This window comes from Carcharodon carcharias, chromosome 18, assembly GCF_017639515.1.
Source record: "Carcharodon carcharias isolate sCarCar2 chromosome 18, sCarCar2.pri, whole genome shotgun sequence".
In the NCBI taxonomy this organism is placed as follows: domain Eukaryota; kingdom Metazoa; phylum Chordata; class Chondrichthyes; order Lamniformes; family Lamnidae; genus Carcharodon; species Carcharodon carcharias.
Window position 1 is genome coordinate 43,358,412 of NC_054484.1, and position 25,023 is coordinate 43,383,434.

At 42.6% G+C, this 25,023-nt stretch overlaps 1 protein-coding gene across 1 annotated transcript in view; it reads right to left on the reverse strand.

Moving 5' to 3' along the window:
• Nucleotides 1-25,023, reverse strand: part of stxbp5l (syntaxin binding protein 5L) — a 598,592-nt gene that overhangs the window by 111,139 nt on the left and 462,430 nt on the right. The window contains exon 21 of the mRNA XM_041210884.1: nucleotides 10,596-10,661. Coding sequence (XP_041066818.1) covers nucleotides 10,596-10,661 — 66 coding nt within the window. The remainder of the gene's footprint in view (nucleotides 1-10,595; nucleotides 10,662-25,023) is intronic.

The window sequence follows — 25,023 nt, forward strand, 5'->3', positions numbered from 1 at the left end:
AGGCATTCTCCCCACTTCCAACCCTTTTTGTGGCTGATACAATAGAAATGTACTGTGGATGCTGCAAATTTGAAATATAAACAACAAATTCTGGAAATACTCAACAGGTCTGGCAGCATCTGTGGGGAGAGAAACAGAGTTAACATTTTAGTTTGATGGTGTTGTTAGAACTCAGAATTCAACAATGTGAAATGTTAACTCTGTTCCTTTTCCAAAGACACTGCCAGACCTTTTTGTGGCTGCCTTATTCTGGGCCTTAGGCAGCAGCACGCACCTCCAGAGCTCTTTGCTTTCTTCACTGGTAATGTTCCGTCCTCCAGTCTACCACCTCAGGCTTCATGCCTGAATCCACATTATCAACCCAACTCTTTGACCCCTGAGCTCTCAATCCTACAATTCCTCCACCCTTTCCCCACTCCCCAAATTTACTAGTAATGTCTCTTTCTCCCTTGGGCCTGCTAAATGAACTCCAACAGACGGAATACTTTATAAGCACTTAAACTCATTATGTTCTATCAATATATAGCATTAATTCTTTAAGTAATTTAGCAAAGTAAGGCCTTTTTTTATCTCAGTAATATTAAAGAACTAATACTGAAGACAACGGAGAATCAAATCAGAAGGAGTGTAAAACAGACGTCTGACTCAATAATGCCTCATCCCCACTGGGCAGGTTAGGTTAAATTTGGGACTTATGAATCAAAGTAGGTAAGGGATAGATAACTATCAATAAGAAACCAATTGTCTTAAAGCATGTTCATCTTAGAAGAGAAAAACATTCTCTACAAGTGATATAATTTAATATGGACAATGCCACAGAAAATCTACTGATTAAGTTAAAGGTTGGTATTAATATGAAGATGCCTAACAGCTTTTAAGATTCACTTCAGGAAAATAGCTGAGCACCTCACTAAAAAATTTCTACCACCAGAGTCATCATTGCCAGCAAATTTGGAGTGTTGAAAGCATTCTTCAGCTATCTGGATCAGCTTTGGGGTTCTGTGCAATATGGTCTAGTTAAAGTCTCAAGGAGTATGATTGTTTGCTAAATGCTACAAAACCCTGGATTACCAGAATCCTTTCCTCCTCATGGAAGGCCTAAGGGGGAAGGCATCTAAAGCCCATTATGGCTCATTTGGGCCAATCTCATATCAAAAAACCTTCTCTTAGCCACTACATCTGGCCAATTTTTCAATAGTCCTGTTTATATCTTCGTCTTTTCATCAAAAATATGTTATCCGCTTCACACCCTTCCCTTGGATTTCATCACAGATTTCATTCAAGTCATCTTCCAAACCTTGCAACCAAAATTGTGTACCTGCACACCAATATTACTTCGAGCACATTATTTGCATTCCAGTATATTTCTGGTTGGTACCAGTTATGTGGTTTGTGAATTCATAACGCTAATCTAGTGCTCTTTCTAATTTTATAGGAGTGGCAGGGGTGCATGATGTTTCTGGCTGCTGTGTGTCAAGATAAGATTCTTAGAACTGAGATTAGCTTAAGATGGAACTTCTGTTGACTGCATCTCTTTGTTGCTTTGTGGGCACCTTAACCCTATCTCTTTTCTGCCACATATCAGGCATATCAATAGAATGTTGGGAACTTACATGAGTGCTGCTACTAAGAGGCAGTGCCATCATTAAATGCATGCCTGTCTTACCACTCATACCTGGTAGTAAGTGTGTGACAACTCATTAATGGGAAAGCAAACCTAATGGTACTAATGAGATCAATGAAGTTCGGAGAGATACTAACCAGCATCCAAGCCCTAATTGCTTGGAGGTCAGAAGTGATGGTCCTCTATAACAGGTGTCTGAATTTCTGAACTAGTTGTGCCAAATGACCTGTTTCTGTGCCATATATCCATTCAATATCCAGCAAAAGCTAACATCATCCATTGGGCCTCTATTATAGGAGGCTTTGCTGTAGAGCTACTACATGCCACATGATGGTCTGTAAATTTTCAAATCCATCCACCATGACATGGCAAATGCTGGTAGTCTACTCTATCAATTGTCCTGGCATCTGCTGCACCTTTTCAGAAACCATCATCAGTGCTCTGCAAAGATCCATCTTTTACAAAGCAGGAACTATGAGATCTGTGTATCCAGGCCCTCAATCAAGGGGTGACATCTCCTGACTCTCTGGTCAACAATGGGTTTTCCTCATCTTCCAGTCTCAGCTTTACATCCTGATTCTGCGTAATTCTCTGTACCTGAATCTCTAATTCTCTTGGATGGATGTCTCTGAGCTGGTGCTTAAGAAGGAAAGAGTAAGTGATAGCATAACTCTAACATGCTTGCAGGGCTGGATCCAATGGTGTCTGGTTCTGGTTTATCTGGAGAAGAAAAATAACTTAGAATGGGTCACTGATGAACTGAGTTTGTCATTTTCAATAGGAGTAAATAGGGGATTTTATGATTTCATTTATTGATAGATGTGAAGTACAATAGAATGAGATACAAAAAGAGCAGAATGTCTGAACAAACCTGAAGCTGGTGGCTACCCTATCATTGACAACCCATGAGTTTCTCCTCCTTCTGGGGCTTCTGTGATTCATCCTTTTGGGGGTGAGAGGGAATTTCACACTCTAATATTATGGTTTAGCTTCTCCTTCAAAAAAATTGAATAAGTTAGAAAATAATTCATAAGATCAGCAACACCCAGGTGTCAGCAAGCATACCATAATACTATGATAATTTTGTGCAGTATGCAGTTGAGTTTGTGTGAGGCTTTGAGTGGGGTGATTGCATGTAAGTCAGTGAGGGAAGGAATACTTCCTAATGAAGAGACGGGATTAAAGGCCTTAAAGACTGTCATAACATGCAATTCCACCATACCCCAGTCCCACAAAGTAAGCTTCCAATCAGAGGCAGTGCAGCTAAAATTTTAGTAGGTTGATCGTGAAAAAGGTGGCAGGGTCATCCCACTTACAGCCCCAAAATCATTATTCCAAACAGGTTTTTGCCTGAGCAGAATTTTTTTTTTGCAATTCATTTAATTACTCCATATGGCTCTTATTACTCCATTTGACTCTGCCAGAAATAATAGGACAGTTTAAGACTGAGAGTAGCATTTCCAGAATTCTCAGGATCTCTCATTGTGACTTTGGCAAAGATTGGTGGAAACTCTGGAGAAGTGGCACAAGTGGCCACTTACACTATTTCTCCACAAATACTTGATGGGAGATCAAGAGAAGCCCTTTGGAAGTTACAGGTGCTGAACTCCTGCCATACTGCTTTGTGCTACAATAATTTTGTGCAGTTGATAAATTTTTAAAAATATGTTCAGAGGATGTGGCAAAGTCAATATTGCCCATCCCTAATTGCCTTTGAGAATTGCCTTTGAGAAGGTAACGATGAGTCACTTTCTTGAGCTGTTGCCATATGTGTGGTGAAAGTAGCTCCATTAGTTAGGGAGTTCCAGGATTTTGAATCTGCAATGTTGAAGTAACAGTGACATATTTCCAAGTCAGGATGGCGGTGTTCCCATGCACCTACTGCCCTTGTCATTCTAGGTGATAGAGGTCACAGGTTAGTCTTGGTGCTACAGTACATCTTGTACATGCCACACACTAGTCATCTTGTTGTGGTAGTGGAGGTTTTAGATGTTTAAGGTGGTGGATAGGTGCCAGTCAAACAGGCTGCTTTGTCCTGGATGATGTCAAGCTTCTTGAGCGTTGTTGGAGCTGCACCCTTCCAGACAAATGGGGAGCATTTCATCACACTCCTGAGTTGCAGATGGTGGAAAGGCTTTGGGATGTCAGGAGGTGAGTCACTCAACCTCTGATCTGTTCTTGGAACCACAGTATTTATATGGCTAGTCCAGTTAAGTTTCTGATCAATGGTGACCCCAAGGATGTTAATGGTGTGGGTTCAGTGATGTCATTGAATGTCAAGGAGAGGAAGTTAGACTCTGTCTTGTTGGAGACCCTCATTTCCTGGCAATTATCTGGTGGAAATTTTACTTGTCACTTATTAGCCCAAGCCTAGATGTTATGCAGGTCTTGCTGCAGGTGTGCTCTGATCTGAGGAAATGCAAATTGAACTGAGCTCTGTGTAATCATTAATGAACATTCACACTTCCAACTTTATGATGGAGGGAATGCTATGGCATAGTGGTAATGCCATTGGATGAGCAATCCAGAGGCACAGACTCTGGGGGCACACATTCAAAACCCACCATAGCATCTGGTGTAATTTAAATTCAATCAATAAATCTGGAATTAAAAGCTAGTCTTGGTAATAGTGACCATGGAACATTGCCAATTGTCTTTAAAACCCCATCTGATTCATTAATGCCCTTTAGGGAAGAAAATCTGCCATCCTTACCTGGTCTGGCCTACATGTGACTCCATACACACAGCAATATGGTTGACTCTTAAATACTCTCTGAAGTGCACTAGCAGGGCATTCAGTTGTACCAAACCACTACAAAGCCTACAAAACAGAATGAAACTGGAGAGATCATCTGGCCTTGAGCTAGGCGCCAGAAATGACAACGGCACACCCAGTCCTGTCAGCTATGCAAAATCCTCCTTACTAACAATGGGGGGAGGGGGGTACAAAAATTGGGAGAACTGTCCCACAGAGTAGTCTAACAACAGCCTACATAGTTATACTCATCTGATCATACCTTATAGACAATGTCCCAGACACCACACCATCACTGGGTATGTCCTGTCCCACTGACCAGGACAGGCCCATCAGAGGTGGCAGCACAGTGGTATGCAGTTATGAGGGAGTTGTCCAGGGAGTTTTCAACATTGATTTTGACCCCATGAAGCCTCATGGCATTGGGTCAAACATGGGCAAGGAAGCTTCCTGCTGGTTACTACTTAATGCTCCCCCGCCCCTCAGTTGATGAATTAGTACTCCTTCATGTTGAACACTACTTGAAAGAAGTACTGAGGAGTGGCAAGGGTGCAGAATGTACTCTGGGTGGTGGGCTTAAATGCCCATCTCCAAGAGTGGCTCAGTAGCACCATGACTGATCATGCTGGCCACATATTAAAGGACACAGCTGCTAGAGTGCATCAGCAGAAGGTGGTGAGAGAACCAATAAGAGGGAAAAACCTGTCACAGATGGATCTATCTATGACAGTGTTGGTAGGAGTGACGACTGCACAGTATTTGTGAAGCCCTGTCTTCACATTGAGGATACTTTGTGTTGTGTGGCACTACAACTGTGCTAAATGAGATCGATTTTGAAGAGATCTTGCAACTCAAAACTGGGCATCCATGAGGTGCTGTGGGCTATCAGCAGCAGCAAAATTGCACACTCTCAATCTGTAACCTCATGGCACAGCATATCCTCCACTCTAACATTACCATTAAGCCAGGGTTCAACCCTGATTCAAGAAAGAGTGCAGGAGGGCATGTCAGGAGCAGCACCAGGCATAACTAGAAATGAGGTGTCAACCTGATGAAGCTACAACACAGGATTACTTGCATGCCAAATATCGAAAGCAGTATGCGATAGACAGAGCTAAGCGATCCCACAACCAACAGATCAGGTCTAAGCTCTGCAATCCTGCCACATCCAGTCAAGAATGGTGGTGGGCAATTAAACAACTCACTGGAGGAGGCTCCACAAATATCCCCATCCTTGACGATGGAGGAGCCCAGCACATCAATGCAAAAGACAAGGCTGAGGAATTGTAACCATCTTCAGCCAGAAGAGCCAAGTGGACAATCCATCTCGGCCCTTTCCGGAGGACAAGGCATCACAAATACCAGTTTTCAGCCAGTTCGATTTATTCCATGTGATATGAAGAAACAGCTGAAGGCACTGGATACTGCAAAGACTATGGACCCTGACAAAATTCCAGCAATAATACTGAAGCCTTAGGCTCCAGAACTAGCCGCGCCCTTAGCCAAGCTGTTCCAGTACAGCTACAACACTGGCATCTACCCAGCAATGTGGAAAATTTCCCAGGTATGTCCTGTTCATAAAAAGCAGGACAAATCCAAACTGGCCAGTTGCCACCCTATGAGCCTACTCTTGATCATCAACAAAGTGATGGAAGATGTCGTTGATAATGCCATCAAGTGGCAGTTACTCAGCAATAATATGTTTACTGATGCTCAGTTTGGGTTCCGCCAGGGCCACACGGCTCCTGACCTTGTTACAGCCTTGGTTCAAACATGGACAAAAGAGCTGAAACTCCAGAGGTGAGGTGAGAGTGACTGCTCTTTGCATCAATGCAGCATTTGATTGAGTGTGGCATTGTGGGGGCCCTAGCAAAACTGGAGTCAATGGGAATCAGGGGGACAATTCTCCACTGATTGGAGTCATACCTAGCAGCAAGGAAGATGGTTGTGGTTGTTGGAGGTCAATCATCCCAGTCCCAGGCACCACTGCAGGAGTTCCTCAGGGAAGTGTCTTAGGCCCTACCATCTTCAGCTGCTTCACCAATAACCTGCCCTCCATCATAGATCAGAAGTGGGGATATTTGCTGATGATTGCACAATGTTCAGCACCATTCATGACTCCTCAGATACTGAAGTGGTCCGTGCCCATATGCAGCAAGACCTGGACAACATTCAGGCTTGCGTTGATAAGTGGCAAATAACATCTGTACCACACAAGTGCCAGGTAATGACCATCTCCAAGAAGGGAGAATTCAACCATCTCCCCTTGGCATTCAATGGCATTACCATTATTGAATCCCGCACTATTAACATCCTGGGGGTTACCATTGACGAGAAACTGAACTGGACCAGCCATATAAATATGTTACACAAATAAAAATACCTGTAACTGTATCCCTCTCCGCTGAGGCTGAGTTTTACCAGGTATTTTTGTTTTTGTTCTAGATTTCCAGTATCCGCAGTATTTTGCTTTTATCATATAAATATGTTGGCCACAAGAGCCTGTCAGAGGTTGGGAGTTCAGTGGAGAGTAACTCATTTCATGACGCAGCAGAGCTTGTCCACCATCTACAAGGCACAAGTCTGGAGTGTGATGGAATACTCTCCATTTGCCTGGATGAGTGCAGCTCCAACAACATTCATGAAGCTCAACACCTTCCAGGACAAAGCAGCCTACTTGATTGGCACCCCATCCACTACCTTCAACATTCATTCCCTCCACCACCAATAGATCCTATGAAAGCACCTTCCAAACCTGTGACCTCTACCACCTAGAAGGGCATGGGTAGCAGATGCATGGGAACACCACCACCTGCAAGTTCCCCTCCACACTACATGCCATCCTGACTTGGAAATATATCGCCGATCCTTCACTGTCACTGGGTCAAAATCCTGGAACTCCTTCCCAATAGCAGTGCAGGTGTACCTACACCACATGCACTGTGTTTCAAGGCAGCAGCTCACCACTGCCTTCTCAAGAGAAATTAGGAATGGGCAAGAAAAATGCTGGCCTAGTCAGTGATATCCACAACCTGTGAGAGAATTTTAAAAAAAGGAACAGAAGATGGTTGGGCCAAGGACATTGTCATGGGACAGAGATGATCGACCTCCAAGAACCACAGCCATCTACCTCTGTGTTAGGCATGGCACCAGTCAGAGTTTACCCAATGATCCCTATTGACTTCAATTTTCCTTGGGCTTCTTGGTCAAATGCTGCTTTGAAGTCACGGGCAACTGCATTCACTTCACCTCTGGAGTTTAGCTCTTTTGTCCACGTTTGGACCAAGATTGTAATGTGACCTGGAGGCCGAGTGATCCATACAGAACCCAACTGGACATTGAGTAGCATGGTATTAGTGAGTAAGTGCCATTTGATAGTACTGTCAACCACACGTTCCATCATTTTGCTGATGATTGAGACTAGCATGATGAGGCAATAACTGGGAGGATTGGTGTGCCCTTTTTGTAGGCAGGACGTATCTAGCAGTTTTTCACTTTGTTGGGTAGATGCCAGTGTGCATCTGTACTGGAACAGCTTGGCTGAGGCACAGCTGGTTCTGGAGCACAAGTCTTCAGCATCACAGATGTTATCAGAGCCCATAGCCTTTGTTGTATCCAGTACATATAGCTATGTCCGGATATTATGTGGAGTGAATCAAATTGGCTGACGCCTGCGATTGTGGGGACCACAGGAGGGGACAGAGATGGATCATCCACTCAGCATTTCTGGCTGAAGATGGTTGCAAATGCTTCAAGTATTTGTCTTTTGCACTTATATGATGGGCTCTGCCATCAATGCAGATGGGGGTGTTTATGGAGTCTTGTCCACCATCATTCAACATTGGATGTAGAAGGACTGCAGAACTTTGAACTGATCCAGTGATTGGGGATCACTTAGCTGTCTATAACATGCTGCTATCAGTGTTTATTCCTGTGTTGTAGCATTGGCAGGTTGACAACTCATTTTTAGGTATGCCTGATGTTGCTTCTGACATGCTGTTCTACATTCTTCATTGAACTCAGGCTGATTGCCTGGTTTGACAAAAATCTACCTTAACAAACTGACTTATGTATAGAAGTGTCTGATTATATGTAAGATTATTATTCATCAGTTGCTTATACTGAATTTGTGTACTAGAAAATGGATGTGCAGCCTCAGAGTTAGAGGCTGATAACCATGGAAAATCCAGAATAGCTCATTTATGTTTACAAAAAAATGGAAGACCATGCTCACAACAACCAAGGTCTTCAAAAATGAGACCTCCACATGCACAAAAGTAAGACCCCATGTGCCATGTGGCAAGTAACACTCATGCCAAACAGGTGCCAGACAATGACCGTCTCCAACTAGAGAGAATCTAACCATTGCTCCATGACATTCAGTGGCATTACCATCACTGAATCTCCCAATATTAACAGCCTGCGGGGTTACCATTGACCAGAAACTGAACTGGACTGGCCATATGAATACTGTGGTTATAAAGAGCAGGTCAGAGGCTGGGAATTCTGCAGCAAGTAACTCATCCCCTGACTCCCCAGAGCCTGTCCTCCATTTACTAGGCACAAGTTAGGCTGTTCATCTGACATCAAGCTGTGAAGCCTGAGTTTTCAACTCCCAACATAAACTGAGGAATATTATACAGTAATTGTTTATATGTGACATACAGGACTCCTTTAAGCAACTATGTAATCCACCAAGAAAAAAAGTTTGGACACCCCTCCTGTAAAAGGTCTTTCACAAAGCATTGAAACAGCAACTAGTGCTGATGTGCAATAACTACTACCTTTTACTTATTGGAAAAGTGTCCAGTAGCACTGCAACAACGTTAGCACATCCCAAAAATGCAAATAAGCAACAAATATATTTGAAACGACTTTACACATACCCATCTGGTGGAAACCTGGCAGGTAGGTAGATAGTTAGTTAAGGTTGGTGTGATGATTTATTCACTGACTTCCTGCACCAATCCTGCTGTCTTCTAATTTGACCTCATCTTCTCAGCAGCTGGCAATGAGTCTTAAGCCAGTTGGGATGTTCTTAAACATGTAGATCAACGTCCTAAGAGGTTACTGGGCCATCCGTGGATTGAGCAGAGATGATGTTTTGGCATTTCAATCAGGAGAAGGCAGTAGGAAGAGGCACCAGCAAAGGAGTACAACAGGCTAACTTTTTTTTTACTTGCCTATTGGGCCTCACTTGTCTTGGGCTTTCCCTTCCTTCCCATAACATCTTATGAAAATCCCTCATCGTGACTTACCTTGTTGATGGCTACTGTACCTTTGGTGCTGATTGCCAGTCTCCTACCACCTAAAATTTCACCCCTGCCTGCCAGCTGCCGCTTTTCAGCCATTTTGGGCAGGCAGTTAACTGGCAGCATGCAGTTGAGTTCTGGGATTTAAATGTGAATTTAATCATACAGCCCAGTAATACTAGTATTATTCAATCAAAACAAGTTGTCTGCTTGTAATGTAAATTTCCATAAAAATGCTACAGTGCAAAAGGAGGCCATTCAGCTCATTATGTCTTCACCTATTCCATTCCTTTGTCTTCTCCCCATAAGCTGGCACATTCTTCCTTTACAGATAACAGTCTAATTCCCTTTCGAATGCTTCAATTGAACCTGCCTCCACTCTATGCTCAGGCCGTGCATTTCAGACCTTAACTTTGTCATGCAGCAAATGGTTATTTCTCATGTTGCTTTTGGTTCTTTTGCCATGTCTGTGCCCTCTTGTTCTCGATACTTTCACTAATTTGATTGGCACTTTCATTTGATCTTGTGGCCACAGTTTGGCCCTGACAGAAATAGACATTATTGGGGTTTCAGGAGGGGGCATAAAAAGGCAGTAGTAGACTGTTATATACCCTGAACAATTTTCCTTTCCATTATGGAAAGGTTATATAATGGATAGCTGATCCACTGATGCCTGTTTTGTGCCCCAATGAAGTTGGATTCTACCATACAGAGTAAGTTAATTCTATGAAGTGTATTATCCTTGCCAATAGCAGGCTTTGTGCAAATTTCTCAACAAGTTTTTTATTGAAATATTACAACATTCTTCCTTTCTAATGCAGGTTCTACAAGAAGTAATTATTGAAAGGCATTTAATACTTACTGTAATACATGCACAGCATCTTGCATAGATAACTTGCATGAAACAACAATGCTGGGCCACAGACAACACAAGTAATGATGGATAGAAGCCGATTACCTTTACCTGATGTGGGAGATTTGCAGCGTTCAATATCCAGTGATATTGGGCTATCCACAAGTTCAGTCAAACCTAAAACACAGGAATAAATAATTATCACGCTACTGAACATGATCAAAGCCTAACATTTTAAAATCCCATTACCAATATTGACAAATGGTTGGAGGATTCTGAAACAATGGGCTGAACTTTCCCCCTGTCGGGGTGGGGGGGGGGGTTTGTGCGGGGGTGGGCGGGAGCTAGTGCGAACCTGATTGGCGCCTCTGATCGGGTGTGTGCCGTCATTTTACATGGGCGGGCCAATTAAGGACTGCCCAGCGTAACGCTCACCGCTTCCTGTGCAGGCCGGTGGGGAAATTCCCTGAGTCAGGACCTGCGCTCTTTCGCGCATGTGCGCAGAAATCATGCCTCAGGGAGATTAGTTAAAGCTAAATACAGAAAAGGAAATATTATAAGACATGTCCCCTCATGTGACAGTGTCACACGAGCTGGGACATGTCAAGGAACATTAATGGAAAACATTTTTTATTTATAAAAATTTAATGAAACTTCACCGCCCGTGGATGAGGTTTCAGGAAAAATGCGAAGGCTGCCTGGGCTCTTCACCTGCCTGGGCTCTTCACATGCTCACCAACCTTAAGGTTGAGGGGCAGCTCATTTGACTCTTTTAATTAGGTTTTAACAGGCGTTTGCCAGTTCGGCGGGCGTGCCGCTGATTCAGCGGCACGCCTGCAAAACTGAAAATCTAAGTGATGCGCTGTGATGCCGGGATGCCCGCCCAATGTCACTGTGCGTCTTTTTATGCGTCAGTGAGCAGGCCCCGCCCCCGCTCACCAACTGGAAAATTCTTCCCAATGATTCCAACAGGATAAGGAAATATTGATAATATTTATAACTGCACAACCTTAATTATACATCAGCCAAAGTTCGATGATCTGAACCAGAGGGTGGAATTTTACTCCGACAGTATTTTAAGGTCCCGTCAATGCCAATGGACTTTTGAACGGCTTGCCGCATTTTATGGCTCTTTCCCTGGCACGATGGGGCTGGTATGTTGCCTTGTCACTTTAATTTTGGCAAGAAACAAATGATTTTTTTCACAAGTTGTCCACCTCCAGGGTAATTCAGAGAAATGGAAGTTTAATACTTTTGATTCCTCTGCAACCATAGGCAAGAATTAATTTTTTTTGGGATGATTTACAAGAACCGGAATAGTCGTAGACATATTCTAGAGGCAACAGTGAGTTAAAGTACTAGAGGCACCAGTGAGTTAAGTACTTCAGCAACAACATATTGGAATTAGAGGCTGCTAGAGCAACTTCCCGGGTCTTTGCTCATGAAATTAAATGGATTGGATAAAGTCTACAATACAGCAGATTATCCACTTTCTTTGAAAAGAATAGCTTGAAACCATTTGTACCTCCAAGGTGCTGATGTCCTAAATAAGTGATTTTTAACAGTCTTTAGCAAAACTGGATACTACATAATTTTAACTGGTGTTTGTGGCACTGGTGACCAGTCCTGTTATGCTCCAGAAGAGGCCCAGGAGAGTCTAATAGCACTTTGAGGCCCCCACTGCATGACTGGTTTAACCCAAGCTGCAGTCAGGAAAATCAGGCCTACATGCAGCCTAGCATGTAATCCTAAAGGAACTTCCCATTAGGCTGCAACCAATAGGTAAGATTTTAAAATGTACTTACTTGAATGTGAAACCAGGAGGAGGACGAATGTCCCTCCCAACCTGAAAAGTTTCTCCTGAAAAGAAGGTCCATTCCCCAACCAGCCACCTCCTTACCCAATTGCCCAGCCATCCTGGCTTGAGTGCCCACCCTCTTCAGCCTAATCGTCCATCTTTTCAGCCTATTTGCCCACCCTTCCCATGATTGCCCATTCTTACCAGTATGATTGCCCATTCTTCCTGGTCCAATTGCCCACTCTTCCCTGCACTACTACTAACAAATGAGCCCCGAGGGCCAATATCAGAGGTCATTCTGGTGTAGGGATTATATCCTGCCCCCTACCACATGCCCAAAAATGGGTGTGCCTGAATTTCTAAGTCAGTCTGTTTAAGCAGTTTTACTTCAGCATTGTTGATAAAAGACACATGCTGTCAGAGCTTTTCGTCTTGTAATCATCAGGACAATTCGCAAGGGTACCAAACTGTAAAGGGAACAACAATTTAAGCTGCATGAGAAAAGAGTGCTGAATGGTTAACAAGTAAACGCTAGTTGGTAGAGACATTGGCATGGAGAATGCACCAGTTAACTGATGACTGACAGTCAGCTGCTAAGCTTTGTTTAAATTCAAATCAGGCAGGTTGACTGTGATTGTTCAAGACATTGCTCTGGGAATGAACCAGGGAATGGCTGTCACCTATTTTGTTTAGTTGAAAAAGGCACAATGCGTCTACATGTTTCCTCTGTCTGCAAAGGACGGGGTCTTGTGTATTAATATATGCACCTTCTAGCACGTTTAAGTGAGCCACACTGCGAGCCTGACTGATAATCTTAAATTGGGTATCAGTGTACTTCTTAGCACACTCAGAGTTGTTTAGCAAATGTTGTCCAATCATGGAATCACACTTAATGTTGGACACTTTTTTGAGTTTTGCAAGCATAGGCTGGTTGGGTATGTTCAGTATTTTGCCTGTTGCGAACAGCTAAAGGGACATGCTGTTTGATACGATCTGCCAGTCATTGGGATGTACGGCCTACATACCTAGCATCACACTGGCACTGAAATTCATATACTGTATTACTCATTTGAGTGATAGGCAGAACTTCAAATGATGGCAGACACAGTTAAATGGGAAAATCTGGAAGTTGCTGTCTCTTATGTGCTGTTACACCATTAGTAGTTTCCTAAAAATGGCATCTCATTGTCTAACTCATCATCAAGTATATTGAATGGCATAAAGGTTCTATACTTATATGACAGATATGAACAAAACTCACCACAGGAAAATCAGGCCCATTCAGGATACTCCACCATTTCCCATCCCTCTGACCCCATCCCATCTTCTAATCCCAGCCCTTGCCTTGTATTCACCATACCCACTGACTTCCCCCTCTCTAGTGCTGAAGGTTCAGTACTCAGCAAAGAACTCAGTTTCATACCCTTACCCCCCCCCAACTAAATGAATTCCGGGCTTGGCATGATGCTGAACTCTTCTTCCGCCGCATTTGTCTCCGTGCTCACTTCTTTGGGCAGGAGTCCTCTCCCCGTTCTATGGATCCTTTCACCTGCCTCCAGTATTCTTCCTCCATTTGGACCCCTCCCTCTGGCCTCTTACCTGCTCTTGATCTTTTCATTGAGAACTATCTGTGTGACATCAGCCGTCTCAATTTCTCTGCTTCTGTCACCCACACTAACCCGTCTCCATTCTCTCAGATCCAAGCCTGACTTTGTTATCAAACCCGTTGACAAGGGTGGTGCTGTTGTTGTGTGGCGTGCTGACCTCTACCTCTCAGAGGCTGAGCGCCAACTCTCAGACACTTCCTCCGACCTCTCCCTGGACCATGACCCCACCGCTGAACATCAAGCCATTGTTTCCAGGACTGTCACTGACCTCATTTCCTCTGGAGATCTTGCAACACCTTCCCCTTTACCTCTTCCCTCCTCAGCATCCAAGGGCCCAAACACTTCTTTTAGGTGAAGCAGCACTTCACTTGCACCTCCTTCAATTTGGTCTACTGCATTTGCTGCTCCCAATGTGGTCTCCTCTACATTGGAGAGACCAAACACAGACTGGGTGACCAGTTTGCGGTCCCAGACCTTCCTGTCACTTGCCATTTCAACACCCCATCCTGCTCTCATGCCCACATGTCCGTCCTTGGCCTGCTGCATTGTTCCAGTGAAGCCCAACACAAACTGGAGGAACAGCACCTCATCTTCCGATTAGGCATTTTACAGCCCTCCGGACTTAACAACGAGTTTATAGGCTTCAGATCATGAGCTCTCTCCTCCATCTTCACCCCTTTTATTTCCCCTTTTTTCAATATTCATTTTAATTTTTTAATTCTTATTTTTCATTTTTTAATTCTTATTTTTTATCCACTTATTTTTATTTTCATTTTATTCATTGTTTTATCCCCATCTTTTATCCTATTTTCAATCTTTTTTCCCAACACCATCCCCTCCTCCCACCCCATTCCCACAAGGGCCATCTGTCACTTGCTCATGTTGTTCATTCCAGAGTGCTTACCCTTGTCCTGCTATTTTCACATTATGCTTTCTGAACTTAATGCCACCTTCAGCATCTCCTTTACCCAGTACCATTATCAATAACACCCCTTTGTTCTTTTGTCCATGGCATCTCTGGCAATCTCTCATTTGCCTCCACCTATCACTGGCCTTTTATCCTGCTCCACCCCCCCTTAAACAGTATAAATTTCATCACATTTTTCTTCTCTTCAGTTCTGAAGAAGAGTCATACGGACTTGGAACATTAACTCTTTTTTTTTCTCTCCACAGATGTTGTTAGGCCTGCTGAGTTTTTCCAGTATTTTCTGTTTTTGTTACAGAAAATTAAGGTTTGTCCCTTTCAGTTTAATTATCCTTTTAATAGCATGACAAGTTCTAATTATTGTCAGATAATGTCCCTGGCACTGAAAATTAACTTTTACAAATGAGGAGGTCTTAGTCATTCAGCTTTTAATTGTTGGAGATTTTTAAAAAATGCAGCTTTTAACTTTTTCTTTTTTTTGCTCTGCCTCGCTCTCAATCCAATCTCTCTTTTGTTCTCTTCATTTCACTTTTTGCATCTAATTTGACATTGCTTTCACTACTCGAAGTGACTGGTTTATGCTGCACAATTTTCAATCTGACTGGTTAAGAAGAATCATAATTGCTTGCCCTGTTCATACTGATCCTACATGCCTTGTAAAGGACGCCGCAATCTTTTAATCTCCTACTTACAGCGACTTTCATGCAGAAACTCATGGATATTAAATGGGAAAGGAAAAGTACACCATTTATCACATTTGCACTAACCTGTAGACTTTGAATGGGCTTCTGAACTAGAAGAATTAGTCAAGCAAACATCCAAAATGTGCATTGCTGAATATAGGTTAGTTACTTAAAGGTCACTTTCTCCCTGAAAAGTTTTTGATAACCTATTTACTGGTAAACAATCTCAAACTTAATGACAAATCACATCAAAAGGATCAAGGACTTGGATTCTCCACCCTTTCGTGGGTATCTGACAATGTGAACTTTTGCCAAACTGCTGTTACTTACTCCCTGAACACTCATTAGCCATGCACAGCAAGCTGCAAGTCAGAAAACTGCCCTTTATTGACATGTTACCTCTTGCGATGAAGGAAATCAAGTTCTGGTGCAGCCCTAAGAAGCATGTGCTGCATTATTAGTTTCAGACACTGAAGGAGTAGCAGGCTTGCATGTTGCAGCACTGAAGTTTTCAGATCCATTTGTGGAGATACTGCTGGTAGATATTGTGGTAAGGTGGGAATTTGTTATAGGCTCTGATGTTAGGGCTGCATCGGCTATCAAACTACAATATGGAATTCCCAAGTTCACAGATGAAGCCTCCGCTAGCTGGGGTATTGGTGAGAGCCAGATGATACTGTCATATTTAAGGAACATACCCCAAAAAATGTGATCAGTTTCTACTTGTAATTGAAAGGTATAATGCAGGTTTCAATTTTTATCCTTTTTTCTGCATTTACATAAGCTATGAAAATGTGGGTTTAAATATCAACATGGCAGTTTGAGAGTTTGAATTCAGTTTTTTTTAAAAGCTGGAAATAATGTGTTGGATTGTCGATTCTTAACTGCCTTCTGAAGTGGCCTATTAACTATAATTTCCCCTTGATTTGGGAATTTTTCTTTAGATTGAAAAATAGCGCAAGTCATTCCACTACTTAGAAAAGGTGACACAGAGAAACCATGGAATTATAGACCAGGTAGCCTGATACCTGTTGTCAGGGATTTACTACAGCTTATAAGTAAGGATAGAGTGACTGAAAATCTCGAAAATTTTCAATTGATCAAAAGGACCTGGCTTGGATTTATAATGCCTGATGAACCTGACTGAAATTTTTGAAGAGGTAACTAAAGTAGTGGGCAGGGGATCGTCTTTGGATGTTAATTATATGGATTGCCAGAAGCCATTTTAGAAAGTTCCTTATAAGAGACGGCTGAAATGTTTTGAAAGTACAAAATATTGAACGCTTCACGAATTTGCGTGTCATCCTTGCGCAGGGAAGAGACGGCTGAAGTTAAAGCTTATGGAACTGAAGTCAAATTATCGATCTGGTTAGGAAATTGGCTGAGTGGTCAGAGAGGGAGAATAGTGTTAATGAGTAGTAATGAGCCTGATTGTCAGGCTATGACTAGTGGTGTTCTGCAAGAATCTGTGATGGGGCCTCAACTATTGATTGCATTTATTAATAGCTTGGATGATGGGATGGAATCCAAGCTTGCCAATGACACTGTGAGAATAGACTTAAATTTATGCAAATACCTTAGCTTACACATAAAAGCAACTATCAGTCCATGTGGTAAAATCCACCATTTCAAATAGAACTTGGTTCTGTAACACAAGACTGTAATGAACGCATTAAGCATCAATCCGTCCAATAGACATTTCTACAAGGACAGAATACCTCTACAGTTTCTGTGTGTCAAGGGTTAGAGATTTGAGTTTAAGTTAACAGTTTGATGTAATACTCTGCATTTGCCTGAATGAGTGCAGCTCTAACAACACTCGAGAAGCTTTGACACCATCCAGCACAAAGCAGTCTACTTGATTGGCAACCCATCCACCACTTCAAAAGCTCACTCCCTCCACCATTGATGCACAGTGTGCACCATCTACAAGATACCCTGCAACAATTCACCAAAGCTCCTTCAGCAGCATCTTCCAAACACGTGAACTCTGCCACCTAGAAGGACAAGGCAGCAGATGCATTGAAATACCACCACCTGAGTTTCCCCTTCAAACTACATACCATCCTGAATTGGAACTATATTGCTGTTCCTTCAGGTAAAAATCCTGGAACTCCTTTTCTAACAACACTGTGGGTGTACCTATACCACATGAACAGCAGTTCATCACCACCTTCTCAAGGATAATTAGTAATGGGCAATAAATGCTGGCCTAGCCAGCGATGCTCACATCCCATAAAAGAATTAAAAAAAGCTATGCGAGGTTATGGAGAGAAGAAATGTCTATGTAGACACAGAACTAAGTATGTTCAAACTCCTGAGATAATTTAAGGGCAGAATTTTTAGCTTGGAGGGTGGGCATGCGCCCGACCCGACTGAGCATGAAATGACGTGCGATGACGTCAGCCAAGTGTGCCGACGTCAATGCACAGTTGCATGATAGTTCGGTCGGTGGGCGTGCATCGGAGCCAGCAGAGTGCCCACCGACAATTAAAAGGCCTATTAAGGCCATTAAGTTAACGATTAACTTTAATTTTTCACTGCCCGTTCAACCTAATGGTTGGCGGGCAGGCGAAAAGGCCAAGCCTTTGCATTTTTTTGGAAACCTCATCCGGTTTTCAAAAGTAAATGTTTTTAGTTACAAATAAAATAACTTACATCCTGCTCATGAGGGAACATGTTTCATTACATTTTTCTGCTCTTTATTATTATTAAAAAAAAAATTCATCTCCCTGAGGCAGCTCTATGCCTCAGGGAGATTATTCTGCACTCTCTCACGCGCATGCCCAAAGTTCATTCTAGGCTTGCTTGCCCTCCTCCCCCCACTTGCACAGGCAGCGCTCAGTGCTGCCACTCGCGTATCACGCTGGGCGGGTCTTAATTGACCCGCCTACATAAAATTGCACAGCGCTGCTGATCGTGGGTGGCGGTCGTCTTCCTGACCACTCCCGCTCGTCAATCTCGCACGCCAAGGGTAAAATTCTGCCTCAAGCTTTTGTATTTCAAAAGTTCATTGTATGGTAATATAGCAGTTATATTTTTGGATTAGTAATCCAGAGGTCTGTACTAATAATCTGAAGATGAGAGTTCAAATCCCAGAACAGCAGTTCGTGAATTTGATTAATCAAATAAATTGTTATTTATAATTAATTAATTAAATAATCCAGAATAAAAAGCTCGTAGCAGTAATGAAGCTGTCAGTTGTAACAAAAACCCAACTGGAAAGGAGAGCTGTCATCCTTACCTGGTCTGGACTATAATGAGACACTGAAGACACTCAGTTGTACCAAACCATTACAAAAAAAATTACATTAAAACTGGAGGATCATCTAGTATTGAAATAGGCTACAAATTCGGACACGACAAAGGTACACCCAACACAGTCAACCTTCATTAACACCTGGGGAATTTTGTCAAAATTGGATAGCTATCCTACAGGCTAGTCAAGGAACAGTTTAACATAGTCATAACATCATAATAATACCTATCAGCCAACTGTTTACTATCCCACAGCTGATCAGTCAGAGTTCCTCTGTTTAACACCACTTGGAAGAAGCACTGAGGTTTGCATGGACACAGAATGCACTCTGGACAGGGGAAATCGAATTTCATTACCAGTTATGTCTCAGTAGCAACACTACTGACTGAGCTGTCCGGGTCCTGAAAGACATAGCTGCTAGACTGGGCTTACAGTAGGTGATGAGAGAGCCAAGGTGATGAGAAAAAAAAAACTTGACCTCATTCTCACCAAACTGTCGCAGATACATCTATCTTATTGGTAAGAGTGGCCATTGTACAGTTTACAGATTGAGGACACCTCCATCATGGTTGTGCGCCAAATGGGATAGATTCAGAACAGATCTAGCAACTCAAAACTGGGCATCCACAAGGTGCTCCAGGCTACCAGCAGCAGCAGAATTGTACTCTAACACATAGCCTGGAATATCCCTCATTCTAACATTACCATCAAGCCAGGCAGCCAACCAATTAAACAACTAACTGAAGGAGACACAGTCACAGAATCTGTGGAGCAAACCAGTCTGTTGCATTCCCCGCTCTATCCCTTTGGCCCTGCAAGTTTATTTCCCGAAAGTGCCCACACAATTTCCTTTTGAAATCAGTGATCATCTCTGCTTCCACCACCCTCACAGTTCTACGTCATTGCCACTTATGGTATAAAAAAGTTCCTCCTCACATCCTCCCCATTATCTCTTCCCCAAAACCTTAAATCTGTATCCACTTGTATCATCATCTAATGGGAACAGATTTTCTTTGTCTACCTTATCTGAACCTGTCATAATCTTGTACATCTCTATCAAATCTCCCCTCAATCTTTTTTGCTTCAAAGAAAACAGCCCCAGCTTCTCCACCGCACCTTGTAACTAAAATACCTCATCCTTGGAACCATTCTTGTAAATCTCCCCTGCACCCTCCCAAGTAACCTCATGTCTTTCCTAAAGTGTGATGACCAGAATTGGACACAATACTCCAGTTGTGGCCTAACCAGAACTTCATAATTTTGGTTCAGCATAACTGTCCTGCCTTTGTACTCAAAAACTCTATGAAACCCAAGATCCCATGTGATTTGCTGATTATGCTCTCAACATGTCCTGCCACCTTCAAAGGTCTGGGCACATAAACCCCAGGTTCCAGAACAGCTACAGCACTGGCATCTATCTGACAATGTGGAAATGGGTCACCTGTCTGGATGAATGCTGCTTCAACAACATTCGAGGTTCACCATCCAAGACAAAGCAGCACGGTTGATCAGTACGCCATCCACCACCTTAAATATTCAGTCTCTCAATAACCAGCACACTGTGGCAGTGTGTACCAGCTACAAGATATAGTGTAGCAACCTATCAACGCTGCTTTGATAGCAGCTCCCAAACCTGCGACCTCTATCGTCTAGAAGGACAAGGACAACAAGTGGACAAAGGAATAGAGAGATGGATATCCAAGTTTATAGATGGCACCAAATTATGAGGGAAGGTAACTACTGCAGATGGGAGCAGTAAGTTTTAAAGGGGCAAAGACGATTAAGTAAGTGGGCACATCTAAAGCAGATAGGGTTTAAGGTGGGAAAGTATGAAGTCATCCACTTTAGACTTTGAATGGTCAGAAATGAAGAACTGTTGGGCAGTAATGAGATTTAGGAGTCCAAGTACACAAATAACTTAAAGTTAGTGGACATGTACGAAAAGCAATCAAAGAGTCTATGGAATGTTGGTGTTTATAAGAGGGGTCTGCATGATAAAGGGGAGGAGGTTATGCTTCAATTCTATTAAATATTGGTTAGACCCCACCTGGAATACTGTGTAAAATTTTGGGTACTGTACTACAGGAAGGATACATTAGTGAGAGGGTAATGCAGATCCATCAGAATAATGCTGATTCTATTTATGAAACCCAAGATCCCATATGATTTGCTGATTATGCTGATTATTGAGGGGAGATTTGATAGAGATGTACAAGGTTACGACAGGTTTAGATAAGGTAGACAAAGAAAATTTGTTCCCATTAGATGATGATACTACTGGATACAGATTCAAGGTTTTGGGCAAGAGATAAAGGGGAGGATGCAAGGAAGAACTTTTTTATACCATAAGTGGCAATGACTTAGATGGGGCTTAGAGGATTAAATTATAAAAACAGGTTGAATAAATTTGGCATGTATTCCACTGAATATAAAAGATTGAGGGTAGATCGTGTTGAGATGTTTAAAATATCAGAAGGATTTAATAGGATAGATACAGAGAAACTATTTCCTCTGATGGGGTAATCGAGGATGAGGGGACATAGTCAAAATTAGAGATAGGACATTCATGGGGGAAATGAGGAGGCGCTTTTTCAAAAAAAGGTTAGTAGAACTCTGGAATTTTCTCCCCCGACCAGCTGTGGATATCAGGACTATTGGAATTTTTAAGACTGAGATTGATAAACTTTTATCAGGTAAGGGTATCAAGATCTATGGAGCTAAGGCAATTTAATGGAGTTGAGGTATAGAGCAGTGACGATCTAATAGAGCAGGCTCTTGGGGATGAATGACCTACAATTCTATGTTCCTATTATTCAGATACAATATCAAACATACTATGGGCAGAATTTTGCTGTCAGCGAGCAGGGGGGCGGGGCTTGCTCACTGATGTGTAAAATGAAGCAGGATGACGTCGGGTGATACCGACTTCATTCCGCCCCATTTAAATTACCAGGAAGGCGGGGGGTACAGCAAAATCAGCTGTGCACCTGCCAACCTGTCAATGGCCAAATGAGGCCATTGACAGGATCATTTAAACAAACAAACCTTAAGGTTGGGAGGCAGGCCAGGAGCCTCGGCAGCAAATGGAAAAAACATGAAACCTCATCCACCAGTGGGATGAGGTTTCATGCAGGGTTCTAAAAAGTTTAATAAAGTTTTACTGTAATTTATGAATATGTCCCATCTCATGTTAGGGAATTTTTTTTTCTATTTTTAATCTTTTTCAAAGTGTAAGTGATCTCCCTGAGGCAGCACTTAGCCTCAGGGAGATCTGCGCTCTTTCGTGCGCACGCGCATGTGTGAAAAAGCGCACTCTCGCTTTTGGGGAATCCCCCCCACCCGCACAGGAAGCACATAGCACTTCCCGCCAGGCGTCACGCTGGGTGGGCCTTAATTTGCCTGCACACGTAAAATGGCGGCGGGGCCTGCTTCTCTGGTGGGGATCGTCTTCCCGCCTGCCGGAGATTGGGTCCGGGCCGCCCGCCTGGCAGTCAGAAAATTCTGCCCTATGAATGAAGCTTTTGCCTTCAGACCCTCTTGAGAGTTAAAAGGTCATTTCCTTTTTTCTGGCTTTAAATACATAATATTGTAATATGCTTATCACTCGCCCCTCCATATATACGACTAACATACCATCCTATGATCCATTTGGAAAGAGGCACGTCAATAATATAACACACTTTTGCTGCATCTTTATTAATTGATTACTCATGTATAGTGAATATGTTGGAAGAGAGGATTTTTTTCATGAGTGTTCCAACAAGGCTTCAAAGAAAGTGAGAACAGCTGTTATGTTATTCGGGATAAATTCACAGTTTACTTACTTTTGGAAGAATTTTTCTACTTCCATGAAAATGAACTAAGTTGGCATTGTGTTAAAAACAAAAAACCCTGCTTAATCTATCATATAATCTATGTAAAATCGTATGGCATGATACAAACTGAAATTATATTGCATTATGCTATTCACAATACGTTGGCAGAAAAAAGTAATGCAGTTTTGCTGTAGTGTATAAAATGAAATACAAGATGAAATTAATGCCTAGACTTTAACACATTGCAGAGGACTGTGTTGCTATTTGCATTATTCATACTTAAAGGATTAAAAAATCCAATGTCATGATCCTCATTCATTCCAACATACATACACACATCAGCAAACAGCTAGAGAGAAGCAAATGTCAAACATACCTTCACAGCATCCAAGGCTTAATGCTGTAACAGCAGCTTTTCAAATTGGACAGTGAAGAGAATGATGTAATTTAAAAAAAAACAAATATTAAAGATGATCTTTATTAAAGGAGCTCTTAGGTATGTTATTTAGCCTTATTCCTAAAAATGTTGTACATGAACCTAAAGGCCAATAAAAAACATGAACCTGAACTGAAATGGATTATAAATGACCACTGATAAATTTTTTGTAAATTTACTGAGCTTTGTGATTGCTGAAACAGATTTCTATATCCATTATTTGCCTAGTGAAAGTGAGAATGACAAACTGAAATTCTCTGACTGGAACTGAACCTTTCTGCTCAAATATGTTGCAAAGCTTGATAGATATTGCATAAAATACTACCAACTAAATTTTTCACATCAGGAGTATTTGGTTTCAACTGCAGGCTGTACAGTTTACCAAATAAAGGGAGCTCATTTAAGGATGTGGTATGCATGATAGGGGTGAGAAAAACACTGAAATAAATAGGTCCCTGCAAATCATGGGAATGGTCCAATGAAACACACACTGTTCCAAGTGTTTTATTGTTCTTTCACAGCATATGAGTGCCATTATTGTCCATCCCTAATTGCCCTTGGGAAGGTGGTGGTGAGCTGCCTTCTTGAACCTCTGCACTCCCGTGGTGTAGGTACACCCACAGTGCTGTTAGGAAGGGAGTTCCAGGATTTTGGCTCAGCGACAGTGAAGGAACAGCGATTAGCTCCAAGTCAGGATCATGTATGGCATGGAGAGGAACTTCCAGATGATGGTGTTCCCATGTATCTGCTAACATTTTCCTTCTTGGTGGTAGAGGTTGAGAGTTTGGAAGGTGCTTCAAAGGAGCCTTGATGAGTTGCTGCAGTGCATCTTGTAGATGGTACACACTCCTGCCATTGTGCATCGGTGGTGGAGGGATTGAATGTTGAAGGTAGTGAACGGGATGCCAGTCAAGTAGGCTGCATTGTCCTAGATGGTGTTGAGCTGGAGTGTTGTTGATATTGCACTCACCCCGACAAGTGGAGAATTTTCCATCACACTCCTGACTTGTGCCTTGTAGATGGTGGACAGGCTTTGGGGTGTCAGGTGATGAGTAACTCACCACAGATTTCCCAGCCTCTGACCTACTCCTGTAACCAGTGTTTATATGGTTGGTCCAGTTCAATTTCTGGTCAATGGTAATCTCCCTAGGATGTTGATAGGGGGAAATTCAGTGGTGTGAATACCATTGAATGTCACGGGGAGATGGTTGGATTCTCTCTTGTTAGAGATGGCCATTGCCTGGCATTTGTGTGGCACAAATGTAATTTGCCACTTATCAGCCCAAGTTCGAAGGTCTTGCTGCTTTTGGACACGGACATCTTCAATATCCAAGTTGTCGCGAATGGTGCTGAACACCATCAATCATCAGCAAACATCCCCACTACTGACCTTATGATAGAGGGAAGGTCATTGATGAAGCGGCTTCAGATGGTCGGGCTTAAGACATGACCATGAGGTCCTCCTGATGCAATGACCCGGGTTTGAGATGATTAACCTCCAATAGACACAACCATTTCCCCTTGTGCTAGGTATGACTCTAACCAGTTGAAGGTTTTTCTGCTGGTTCCCATTGACTCTGGTTTTGCTAGGGTTCCTTGATGCCACACTCGGTCAAATGCTGCCTTGGTGTCAAGAGCAGTCACTCTCACCTCACGCCTTGAGTTCAGCTCTTTTTTCCATGTTTGGACCAAGGCTGTAATGAGTTCAGGAGCCGAGTGGCCCTGGCGGAATCCAAACTGGGCAGTGAGCAGGTTATTTCTGAGTAAGTGCCGCTTGATAGCACTGTTGACAACCTTTTCCATAACTTTGCTGATGATCGAGTATAGACTGATGGGGTGGTAATAGGCTGGGTTGTATTTGTCCTGCTTTTTGTGTACAGGGCATACCTGGGAAATCTTCCACATTGTCAGGTAGAAATCAATGTTGTAGATGCACTGGATCAACTTGGCTAAAGGCGCAGCTAGTTCTGGAGCACAAGGCTTCAGTACTATGGCTGGAATGTTATCAGGACCCAT